We start from the raw sequence: 12,112 nt of genomic DNA, 5'->3' as shown, positions 1-12,112 counted from the left end.
TTGAATGGCTGACTCATCATAGGTAAATAAGGGCAGATGCTTTGGGAGTGTGGACATGGGTGTTGGGAACCTTTCTCTAAAGAGTGATGGGTAAAACAGAGACTGCTGGGGGTTAGTTAGAGTGAAGCAACAGCTGCCCAGATTATCAAATGGAGAGAACCCCAAGTGTGGGGTTTGACCAAAAAATGTCCCCCATAGGCTCATGTACTTGAACACCTGACTCCAGCTGGTGGTACTGCTTGGGGAGAGTTATGGAACTTTTGGAAGGTACAGCCTTGCTGGAGGAAGTACATCACTGGTGTTGGGCTTTGAGCATTGGAGCTTTGCTTCACTTTCTGGTCTCTGTTTCCCATGTGTGGATGAATGTGATTAGCCATCTTTCTGCTGTTATGCTTTCTGCACCACTATGGACTCTATACCTCTGCAACTGTAAGCCAAGATAAACCTGTCCCGACCTTAAGTTGCCTTTGGTCATGGTATTTTATACAGCAACAGAAAAGTAACTAATACACTAAGTATCTGGTGGTGTGCAGTTAAAGTTAACCCAGCAGGCTGGGGATGCCCAGTACACACATCCCAAAGGTCTTCAGTCCCTTCCTTGCTTAGCTCCTGTGAGATGGACAACAAACCTTTGGAATACTCTGCATGATAAGAGTATTTCTGTATAGCTGAGACCTCAGGCTGGCCAGCTGATCCATGTCAACAATGTGACTTATGGTGAACACCTGTTTACTTATATCTAAGTTGCTATGGACCATGCTGCTTCAATTTGGCCCCTGCTGGGGCTGGAAACTGAGTCTAAGGTCAGTCATTTCCATGCTGCATGCATGCGTGACTGACCCCCAATAAAACTCTGCTCACCAAAGTTCAAGGGAGCATCTGTGGTTGGCAATACTTTGTATGTTTTTCTACTCATTGTTGCTAGGAGAAGTGTGCCCATGTGACTCTCCTGGGAGAGGACAACTGGAAATGTGTGTCTAGTCTCTCCTGGACTCTGTCCTATGAACTTTTCCCTACTCTCAGATTTTAATCTGCATTCTCTAACTTCCATAAAATAGTTGGATGTTTTAGATCTTTATGAATTGTGAACAGGATTCGCAGGGTTCTGTCTGTGGGGTGGATCCCAGTGTGGTCTCACCCATCACTGGGAAGATGTGATACCATCAGAAAACATGGAAATCAATGAGTTTTCTTGGGGTGGGGGTAAGGAGGAGCAATGGCATATACAATGTATCCGAAATGACCAGCAGATATCTGCAGCCATTGCCATTTCCCAAAGGCCACCTCGGATTCACAACAGTCATTACTCTGTGTACGTTAGTAATGAAGATGAGTGTGGTCATTATACAAGCCGGAGGGGGGGAAATCCCAGAGCTGTTTATCATTCGTTTTCAGTGCCACACACTGAAAATTCAGAGGTGGTATTACTAATTTGTTCCGTGATCACATATCCATGGTGGCAGAATAAGTCAAGGGAGAAATAGGGCGAGGGGGTGGTTGCAGTAATTTAAGCAATTTATTGGCACAAAGGACTCAGTTATCAAGGCGGCAAATAAGGCATCAGTTTCAGGCATGGGTGTGCACCAAAGTGTTTTTCAAATTTCTGTTTGCTTGGACAAGCATGCTGCCTTCTTAAAAGTGTGCCTTGAATCTTTAATAGCTAGAGAAATGTAGGATATCATGGGGCATGTGCTTATGTAAATAAGTTTTCAATCAACAGGGGACTCCAGTTTTGATGCTTTAGGCAGAAGGCTGTTAGAAACGATGCTGGGACAGTGTGGACAATAGATGAATGACAGTGCCCTTGAAACCCTGTGATCAGAGGGCTCCACCGATGGCCCTGGGAGACCAAAAGACTCAATTCTGAGCAAGATAATTCTATTTCTTAATTACAACCTCCCTTCTCTGCTCTATGGAAGGGAAGGTGGGTTAATTGCCAACTCCAGGCTTCCATCTTGTTCTATGGCGTGACTCGGGGCACAATACTCAAGTCTCTGGGTACTACTGTAATCGTGGATTGGTTACTGTGGTAGTGCTTTGTGCATCAGATTTTATACCATTTCTTTTAGAAGAGCGAATGAGATAATGTCTGCAAAGCCCTTGGCACAGTGCCTGGCATACATTAAGGGGTCAAACAACAAAACCATAAAGAGCAGAAGGATTTTCAATAAATTATCAAACATAAAAAGACATTTTTGAGGGCTCCACGCCAGCCACACAAGCCTCAGGACTGTCGTTCCCAGTGAGGACATCTGCATGCATGTTAGAGAATAATGGATCTGACAGAACTACTTTTCTGTTACTTTGTCCAAGGCTACACTTGATTTTTAGTTTATAATCGCAGCTAAAATTTTAGTGTGTGTGTGTGTGTGTGTGTGTGTGTGTGTGTGTGTGTGTGTGTGCGTGTGTGTAGGACAGAGGACAATGTGTGGGAGCAGGTTCTCTCCTTTCACTTTGTGGGCCTAGGGAATTGAACTCAGGTTGTCAGCACTGAGAAATCCTTCTGGCCCCAGGCCACATGGTAAAGCATAGCACATAATTCTGGTGCAATTGACTTCAGGTTTAGGTGCAGGATTATTCTCTGGCTTCTGAGGAGGAAGAAATGGGTCCTTGGGGACATGTGGTAACATTGAGCACTGAAATGCAGACAGACTCTATCATGTCCCTAGAATCATATGGTAAGTCTTGTCAGGAGGGTGTTTGGTGAAAGAAACACAAGCTTTAGACTTTGGAGGTGATGAAGATGACTTGGATTTATACCCCAGTTTCTTTGGTGTGGATGGTTTAAATGTGAGATGCCTCTCTCTGATCCCACACCCACTCATAAGCCTATGTGTTTGAACACTTGATCCGCAGCTGGGAAGGTTGTAGAGCCTTTAGGAGGCAGAGCTTAACTGGAGGAAGTGAGTCCATAGGGGTGGGGCTTGAAGTTCAGCAGCCAAGCCCTACTTCACATCCTCTCTCAGTTCCCAGCCGCTTTACACTCTTGCTGTTATGCTTTCTCTCAACATGGCTGATGGACTGTAACCCTTTGAACTGTAAGCCAAAGCAAACCCTTCCTCCTTTAAGTTGACTCCGGACAGGACAGCAGTCTCAATAATGGGAAAAGTAACTACGACAAGTGTGATTTTTTTTGGCACACTATTCACCTTTCTGTGTCTTGATTCCGTCTATAGGAAGGAGCAATCACTTGACTTGCAGGGTTGTAATGATAAAATTACATAAAGCAGGGTATGTAAACCACCAGCTACATGGTGTTTCATAAATGACGGCAATTATGCTTATATAAGCAAGCAAAGTACGGGTATGACAAACTGTGAAATGCATTAGTGGTGACTGTCATTGTTTTGTGACAAAAATTCCTGTGAGACCAAATTAGTTTCCCTCTCAGAAAGAATGGTAAGTCATAGATAGCAGGAGCTTTGACTTGAAGGTTGGCAAATGGGCGCAGTTCATGCTGAGAAAGGCTATATGGTTTAGATGATTCTCTGTCACAGAGAGTATGCCCATCATTTCCCCAGGGAGAACCGACTTTGGGGTTAATGTTGTGCAGGTGGGAGCATGTTCAGAGGAGCAGACCTCCTCAGCAGAGGGGGATCAACAGCGAACTGCCCTTTGTAAGGTGCCGCTATATGTTAGGGTAGGCTGAGAGGGGCAGATGGGAGAGGAATGGGCACTCCACAGGAACTGTGGACAGGCTCACCGGCATGCAGATGAGGGCCTATGACCTCACTGTAGTTCCTTCTGCATCATTAAACTGAGATACACGACCTTTCAAGCCATCTTGGGACCCAGAACTCAGAGAGCACAAGGGTATGGGTGCATCAAAACCAGCACTCCTGACATCTTGATCTTGGGCTGTATGATGTGGGAGCAGGAGTAGGTTTGTCCTGTGCACTGTCTTGGGCATCCTGCAAGGGCAATGCCAGCAGGTAGGGAGAAATCTTCTCAAATAAACTGTGGTTGGTTTCCCTCTGTCTTGATGCAAGCTGTTCCTGCATCTGAACAACGTTCCCAGGGATGGGCCCAAGTGGCCAGTGCAGAGCCAAGATAGCATGGAACAAAAGTTTCCAAGAAGAAAAATCCTCTATTCAGCAGAGCCCTGTCAGGTACCTGGGAATAAACAGGAATGACCTTTACAAAACACAGGGGCAATGCTGTTACTTTTTGTCTACTTAGGAAGAGTGAGACTCAGTGGAGAAACTGCCTCCATTGGATTGGCCTGCGGACATGTCTGTGGGGGCATTTTCTTGATTTCTGATTGATATGGGAGAGCTCAGCCCAATGTGGGCAGTGTCTCCCTGGGCAGGTTGTCCTGGGTTGTGTAAGAAAGCAGACTGACACTCCTCCTTGCCCCTTGCCCAGGCAGGTGAGCTGGCCCTGAGGTCACAAGACTGGGTGAACTGTCCAAGCCTCTTACCAGGTGCCGCACTCAAGAGAGTGGGCACTGCATCTCACCCAGGTAGCATACTAGATCTATCAGTGGGGACATGTGAGCCACCCTGAGGGTGTGAGAGCAGGAGAGCTGACTCTGTCCCCTCTAGTCTGCCATGTGGTGGCATGGATGAGGGAAAGATGCCCTCACCCACCCCTCCCTCTGCCCCTGCAGCAGGCAAGAGAGCTGGCCTCAGGAGGGGGATGAGAGCAGGAGAGCTCACTCTACCCCTCATCAATTGCAGCATTCGGAAGAGTGGGCCTGGGCTAAACAGGAGAGCTGGCCCTGGTGGTATGGGTGCAGGTGAGGGCATGAGAGCTGCCTAATTGCCCCTGCTTTTTGCTGCCTGTTGCACTGGGTGAGAGATAGCCAGGGCAGTGCTGGAGAGCTCACCCTGGCTGTTGGGCTGACCAGCCTAGCTACCACCACCCAGGCCCAGAACCTGGGCTATGAGTTAGCTCACTCCAGCATCCATGTTACCTATGAACTGCTGGAACATGTGAAGGGGCCAGACCTGCAGATCCGAAGCTGCTGTATCTCCACAACACAAGGCGACAACAGGATATCCAAGAGCAGTCCCAGTGAGGGTCTAGTGTTGATAGTGTTGCAGAAGCCAGATGCCTCAAACTAGACTAATGACTCATTGCAACGAGCACTTGCAAGTGAAGGTGTGTGGATTAAAGGGTTTACCCTGTGGCTCACTGTGTCACATTACAGCCTCTACACAGAGACGTTTTTTTCTTTTGCTTTTCGTTTTTCTTTTAAATTTTATTTTTTTGGGAGAGGTTGCAAGGGCAGAGGGCAGAAGAGATGGGGAGAGAATAGGATCGTGATGCATGACGTGAAATCCACAAAAAAATCAATAAAAGGTTAATGAATGAATGAATGAATGAATGAATGAAGTGGGTTGAGAAAGCTACAGAGGGCAATTCCATACGAAGTGTTCCTTCATGGCCCCTGCTTCAGTTCCTGCCTCCAGTTCCTGCCTTGTCTTCCTTGATTGTGCTGGCTGATTTTGTGTGTCAACTTGACACAGGTTAGAGTCATCAGAGAGGAAGGAGCCTCAGTGAGGAAATGCCTCCATGAGATCCGGCTGAAAGGCATTTTCTCAATTAGTCATCAATGGGGGAGGGCCCAGCCCATGGTGGGTGGTGCCATCCCTGGCCTGGTGGTCCTGGGTTCTATAAGAAAGCAGGTTGAGCAAGCCAGGGAAGCAAGCCAGTAAGCAGGTCCCCTCAGTGGCCTCTGCATCAGCTCCTGCCTCCTGGATTCTGCCCTGTTTGAGTTCCTGTCCTGACTTTCTTCAATAATGAATAAGGATGTGGGAGTATAAGCCAAATAAACCCTTTCCTCCCCAACTTGCTTTTTGGTTATGGTGTTTCATTACAGCAATAGAAGCCCTAATTAACACAACGAGGCAAACCCTTTCCTTCTCAAGTTGTGTTTGATTATTGTGGTGTTTTGAATGAAAATAGCCCTCATAGGCCCACAGGGAGAGGTGCTGTCAGGAGATGTGGCCTTGTTGGAGTAGGTATGACCTTGTTGGAGGAAGTGTGTCACTGGGGGTGGGCTTTGGGATTTCAGAAGCTCAAGCCAGGCCCAGCGTCTGCTCTCTCTTCCTGCTGCCTTCAGACCCAGAGGTAGAGCTCTCAGCTACCTCTCCTGTACTATGTCTGCCTACATGCTGTCATGCTTCCTGCCATGATGATAATGAACTAAACTTCTGAACTGTAAGCCAGCCCCAATTAAATGCTTTCCTTTATAAGAGTTCGCTGTGGTCATTGTGTCTCTTCACAACAATAGAAACCCTAACTAAGACAGCCAGGTTTATTCCAGGAACAGAAACCAAACTAGAACAGGTGGCAGAAGCTGTTTCAGCCACGCCCATCAGCAGTTCATTGGGAATATAATCCTTCTGAATGTAGAGAGTCAGTAGTGCTTATGACCTTGCTGGAAGGCAAGCCTTCGGAGAGTTGAGTGATGGGGGATGTCCTTCTGCATGCCGTGAATATATGTTTCTCTTAATGATTGATGAATAAAGCTGTTTTGGCCAATGGGCAGACAGGATGTAGCCATGCTGGGCTACCAGACTAGGAGAATTCTGGGAGGAGGAACACAGAGAGTGAGTCTTGAGAGACACACCATGTAGCTGCCAGGGAAGATATATATCTGCACATCACTGGTAAGCTAAGACCATGTGGAGATACACAGATTAATAGAAATGGGTTCATAATTAAGACAGAGCTAGTCAATAAGAAGCCTGAGCCACCAGCCAAACAGTTCATGATTAACCTAAGTTTCTGTGTGTTTATTTGGGACTAAAGGGCTTAGGGACCAGGCTGGACAGAAACCTCCATCTACAGTTGAGAACCCAGGAATAACTTGACTTGCAGACACTGGTTGGAAAAGTGTCAATATGTGAGTTGGTCTTTGTACCCTATATGTACATATACATAAGACCCCAAATCTGTTCCTCTACTTCCAGAGAGAATGGAACCTGCATGTTGGTTGTTGCAGGGGCTCTCATTGGGGCAGGTTTTGTTCCCACGGGGAATATGTGGCAATGTCTAGAGGCATCTCTGGTTGTCATAACTAGAGGAGTGTGTGACTGTCATCTAGTGAGTACAAACCAGGGGCACTGCTAAATATCCTTCGGTATAGAGTCCCCTCCCCCCAACTATTCAGTTCCAGTTCAGAAACGTCAGGAGTTGTTAAGCATATGAAACTCTGGGCTGGTGCAAATGTAAATATATTCTCAGGTGTGCTCCTGGCACCAGTGTAGGATGTACTGGGCATGGGGCATGGCTAATGTGTGACCTTTCCTTGGTGACAAGTACTGGAGAGAGGAAAGTGGGACGGTAAAAATCCTGGACCATAAATGAGCAGGAAAAAATACCAGAGAAAGGGTGGTAGGAAGGTTAGAATTCTGGGACATAAAAGAGCTCCAGGCTAACCCCTCAAGGTAGGTAGAAGGAGAAGGGCAGAGTTTTTCATTTGAAGTCAACTCTTACTTATTTAAAAGCGATTTCCTTAAGCACATAATTATATGTTTATTTCCCTAAGGAACTCTTGAGGCAGAGGAGACTTGCTTAAATTATGGGGAGGGAACTGCACACAGGGCTTTAATGGGGTTAGAAAAATTTTCTGTCTCCTTCAAAGGAGCCTGGGGAGGAAGAGCAGACTCTGCTCTGGCAGTGCAGAGGATATGGGGAGGAACAGATGACAGAGAGGCCAAGGACCGGTCACATGGTCCAGCTGATCAGTGCTGGTGAGGAGACACACTCCGGGGCAGCTTCAGCTTACCATAGGGGTAAGCTCTGACAATGAACCGCAGGAGCTGAGGAAATGCACCTTCCACTCTCTTCCTGGGCCATGCCCTCCTCAGGAAAACATTACACAGACATGCACACTCCCTTGGGGGATGGTCTGGTTTGCATCATGGGCAGGCGTTCCAGTGGCAGGGGGCATGGAGCTTTTGGTGATGGGAAGGCCAGGGTTTCACGTGGTATATACTTCCTCCTTCCCCGTCACAGCCTGAGTGCCTGGACTTTTTGCGTTTCTTCTCTTTGGCTGATATTCCCCTGGGAGGGCTAGATAGGATCCAAGGAAGTAGCTAAGGAATGGACCTCCCCCGTTTGACACAAAAAGGATTCTAGGTGAGGGCACCTTACATTCCTTGTTTAACTAAGCCTTTTGTGGAAGGGTGAGCTGGATAATGTTTAGTTAGGGCCAGCAGAGGACGGGGAGAGAAGTCCTGGGGAGGGGATGGCATAGGCGAAGCTCTGGTCTTCAATACAAGAGATGGAGGCTATAGGGGAATTCTTGACTATTCTGTGCTGAGCCTGCAATAGTAGAAATGGCCTTTAGCATCTGTCATGTGGGAATGGACTGTCACTACCTATCTTCTCCTGAGAGTAGGAATCATGTTTTATTTTGCTGAGTCGCCTCCACCTCTGACAGCACCTAGTTCACACAGGCACTCGATGTATATCTCAGGGTGGATCTCCCTTCTTCAGTTCAGCCTGTTATGGCAGAAGACAGGGCAAAAATTCAGACTGACATTATAAGAGAGTCCACTGGGCTCATGTATGACATTCATCTCATCTCCAAAGTGTGGTGCCAATGGCAGAATGGAGCCCTACAGGGGAGACGTGAAGAAGACAAAACCCAAGAAACATGGCCAAGAGTCACAGCCCAGAGTTATTTATTTGATTACTTAATATCCACTCTATATAACCACCAAGACTCAGTTCAGGCATTCCTTGGCTTGAGGCTGGGGATGACACAGAGGCTGGAGGTAACAAATGAGCTGGGTACACCTGAGGCTGGTAAGAGGGGAAGAGGGGGAGAGAGAAGGAGGGGGAGGGGGAGAGGAAGGGGGGAGAAGAGAGACATCTGTGACACCCAAGTCTTCTGTACCCTGAGAAGAACAAAGGTGACCCAAGTGGGAGCAGATGAGCCTACATAAGGGGTGATATCAACAAGGACACTCCTGGTGTGGGAGTGTAGAGCCCCGAGGCTGCTCGGAGCTGGGTGGCCAGAGACACGGATCTCTTTCACTAACCCGTTCTCTAGAAACCATATCACATACGTTTAGGGAACAGCACCTAGAATTTCAACATCTTCAAGGAGACAAAAGCGTGTGTTGCAGTCCTGGCCCATCCTTCTGTTTTCCAGAACTGTGACCATGAGCTCTAGCCACCTCATTCAAAGAACAGAAATGGCTTTTATCTTTTCTACAACCCAGGGCTTACATGGAGTTGATGTACTGGGAGTGCTGTGTAACGCCATGCAGTGCAAATGAGTTCTTATTAGTTATTAACTTATATTCATGGGGTCTCAGCCATCCTGTCAATCAGGTTATGGCTTCGGGGAAATACTACTTCTGTCCAATAGGAGGCAAAGGGAGCTGAAGGCTGTAGAACTTAAGTCCACTTTCCATCCTCCCTGGCCACATTTTCCACAAGCAGCAGCAGACAGGGGGAGCTGTCGAGTTCCTTATTTTGTTCGCTGGTAGAACTGAAAGACAGCTTTCTCTTGTTCATAGGTCTCAATGGATCCCGGCCGCAGGCGCCGAATCTCAGCAATGGCATCCCCTGCATCCAAGCCCTGCTCCTTCACCAGGTAGCAGGCCAGCATGGTGCCGGTGCGGCCAAAGCCCAGGGCACAGTGCACTCCGACAGCCTGTGAAGAGGAAACCCATGGAGTGGAGTCCAATGCCCTCCCCAACAGTCTCCTGTTCCCACCGAAAGGTGCTGTTCTCCCCACAAATCTCAGGCCCTCAGAGGGCAAGTGACAGCAACACTGTTGAGGACTGTCCTTGCTTCTGGTGACATGGAGGCCTCAGAAGTGGCTGGTTCCCAAGTTGGGCTCTCAGCCTGCATCTCCTGCCCCCTCTATCTGTGCTGTCTGTTACAGAACACCCAGCCACTTGTGGTATTTTTTACCTGAAATGTGTCAGTCCAAATTGAGCTTGGGTGTAAAATATTTACCAGGCTCTGAAGATGTGGCACGGAAAAGACTGCAAATGCCTCACTAATAATTTATTTCATATTGATTCCATGTTGAAATAATATTTTTGACTTATTGGATTAGTAGCAAAATTAACTCCACCTGTTTCGTTTCATCTCTTTATGAAACGTAGCTGCTAGTAAAATTTAAAGTTACAAGTGTGTCTCCATGACATATGGACCTCTAGAAAATGGGTTTTGAACCACTTCCATCTGGCTTCGGCGCTCCGCCGACTCCTGGAAGCATTTCACTTGACAGTACTCTCTCCAGCCTGCTTGGCATCACCTAGCCTCCCTCTCTTCTAGCAGCAGAGCTGACTCTAGTCAGAGGATGGGTGGGTTTCATCTAGCTCCAGCCCAGCCGGGTCCCACCAGGCCCCGCCCACAGCCTCGCCCTCTCCTTTCTGACTCCACCCCCGCCCCGCCCACTCATTTCCGTCCAGGCTCCGCCCTTTCGCTTCGGCCTAGGCGAGCGCGCTGACCTCTCCGCGGGCGTTGGCCTCGTCCACGATCTTCACAAATTGGTCGATCTGTTCCGGGGCCGGCGGGCAAAAGTCAGGGATGTGGATTCGGTGCAGCGTGAGGCCCGGACAGCTGTCGCTGTGAGGGGGGCCGCGCTCCGTTAGGGACACCAGGTGCCGCACGCCCAGGTCCAGCAGGAACTGGTAGTGCGCGGGGTGCCGCGGCAGCGCCAGCCCGGCCAGCCGGCCCGGGAGCACCCAGGAGAAGTTGGGGGGCTGCACGCCCATCGCGGGGGGGAGGGCACTCAGGGCGAGGCCAGCTTTGCCTATTCCGCCCTCGCGACCCGGTCACCCCCTTAGCGGGCCACGTGGTCCCCGGACCCGCCCCTGTGACGCTCCTCTCCACCCAGGGTTGGCCGAGCCGCGGGGGCGGGGCTAAGACGGCTCCTAGACGAGCCGAGCTCTGCGGGCCCGCTGGTCCCGCTGATCCGGAGCAGGACCCTCGTTGATAGGTTGGATGATCAACAACAAGCTCGGTGATTGCAGCCGGGAGCGGATACACGAAGGAAACCTGGAACAAATTAATTGCTCCTGTAGACAAAACCACCTAGGGCTGGGCTCTGCTGCTCCCTGGTGGTGTGTTGTAGTTACTGCACGGCGGGCCAGCTGCCCTGTCACTCACTCTTAAGGGCCTAGTCTCCCCTTCACTGTTTATGCACAGGGGTTTGAGTTGGTGACAAAGCTGCTTCCGCCTGGTCACGCAGGCGTGGGTGGGTAATCTCCCTAATGTCCAAGCAGTCACTGTGGGTGTCTTCTTGGGTTCTTCTAGTAAGAGGGGATTCCTGTGTCCCAGGCAATTATCATTTACTATTGCTGGGACTGTTAAAAAAGGGCGTGGCTCGGGGAGAGGGGGGATTCTGACATGTGGCACCTTGAAATGTCGCTCAGGGTAATATGGTAATTACAGTCAACAACATAACAGCTAGCAATAACTGAGCGTTTGCTTTGTGGTATGTACTCGTGCAAGCACTCTTAATATGTTAGCGAATTGGCACAAGATAGTTGATGAAAGCAGCCCCCTTTTAGAGATGAGAAGACTGAGACACAGAGGAGGTTAAGAATCGTCAACAGCACAACACTTTCCTATAGTCAAACAGGAAATGGCATTTCCATCACTCAACCATCCTCACACCTTTCCAAACACCATCTTGTTTAAAGCCCTGGGTATTTAAAAAATTTTATTCACAGTTCAGACATCTCCTTATTCAAGGTCCTGCTCCCCCAGTCACTCTAGCCTGGTCAGACAGAGTTTATCAGTGTTATTCTTGAGCAGTATCTCACCCGGGTTCAGGGTACTGCGTGCTGTCTACTGAACGAGGTACCGTGAATCTGACTACCAGTAATTATGGGAATTGTTAGCGCTGTGCCAGGCCCTGTCTGTGTTGTATGCTTTCTCAAATAACAAAATGTGGAGAGTATTTTTGTATCCTTTTTGTACACCAGCAACCAGAGGCCGAGAGAAGTTGGGCACACTGACCTAAGCCCACAGCACCTGGCCATAAAGATGAACTTGTCTCTCTTGTTACTAGCTAGAGTCATTAGGGTGAGAATCTAGGGAGACAACTATAATCAGCCAGGCTTGGCTACTTGTCCTCAACGGGCCAGTTAAAGTGAAAGCAGGGGAGGCTTATTCAGGGTGCTGCATT

General features: G+C 48.7%; 1 protein-coding gene across 1 annotated transcript; it reads right to left on the bottom strand.

Moving 5' to 3' along the window:
* Nucleotides 1-8,616: 8,616 nt before the first annotated feature.
* Dusp23 (dual specificity phosphatase 23) lies at nt 8,617-10,796 on the bottom strand. The gene is made up of 2 exons (XM_027418938.2): nt 10,428-10,796; nt 8,617-9,619 (listed from the first exon to the last, which is right to left on the bottom strand). Exons 1-2 carry the CDS (start codon nt 10,692-10,694, stop codon nt 9,434-9,436), a joined length of 453 nt encoding a protein of 150 aa, XP_027274739.1. The 5' UTR covers nt 10,695-10,796; the 3' UTR covers nt 8,617-9,433.
* Between the last annotated feature and the right edge of the window lie 1,316 nt (nt 10,797-12,112).

The sequence above is a fragment of the Cricetulus griseus genome, chromosome 5 (assembly GCF_003668045.3).
Source record: "Cricetulus griseus strain 17A/GY chromosome 5, alternate assembly CriGri-PICRH-1.0, whole genome shotgun sequence".
NCBI classification, from domain to species: domain Eukaryota; kingdom Metazoa; phylum Chordata; class Mammalia; order Rodentia; family Cricetidae; genus Cricetulus; species Cricetulus griseus.
This window is presented reverse-complemented; position numbering and strand designations above follow the sequence as displayed.

Coding starts and splice junctions, on each gene's coding strand:
- Dusp23 (XM_027418938.2), bottom strand. CDS start 10,694: ATGGGCGTGCAGCCCCCCAACTTCTCCTGGGTGCTCCCGGGCCGGCTG. Junction 9,620..10,427: donor AGGCCAACGCCCGCGGAGAG/GTCAGCGCGCTC, acceptor TCCTCTTCACAG/GCTGTCGGAGTGCACTGTGC.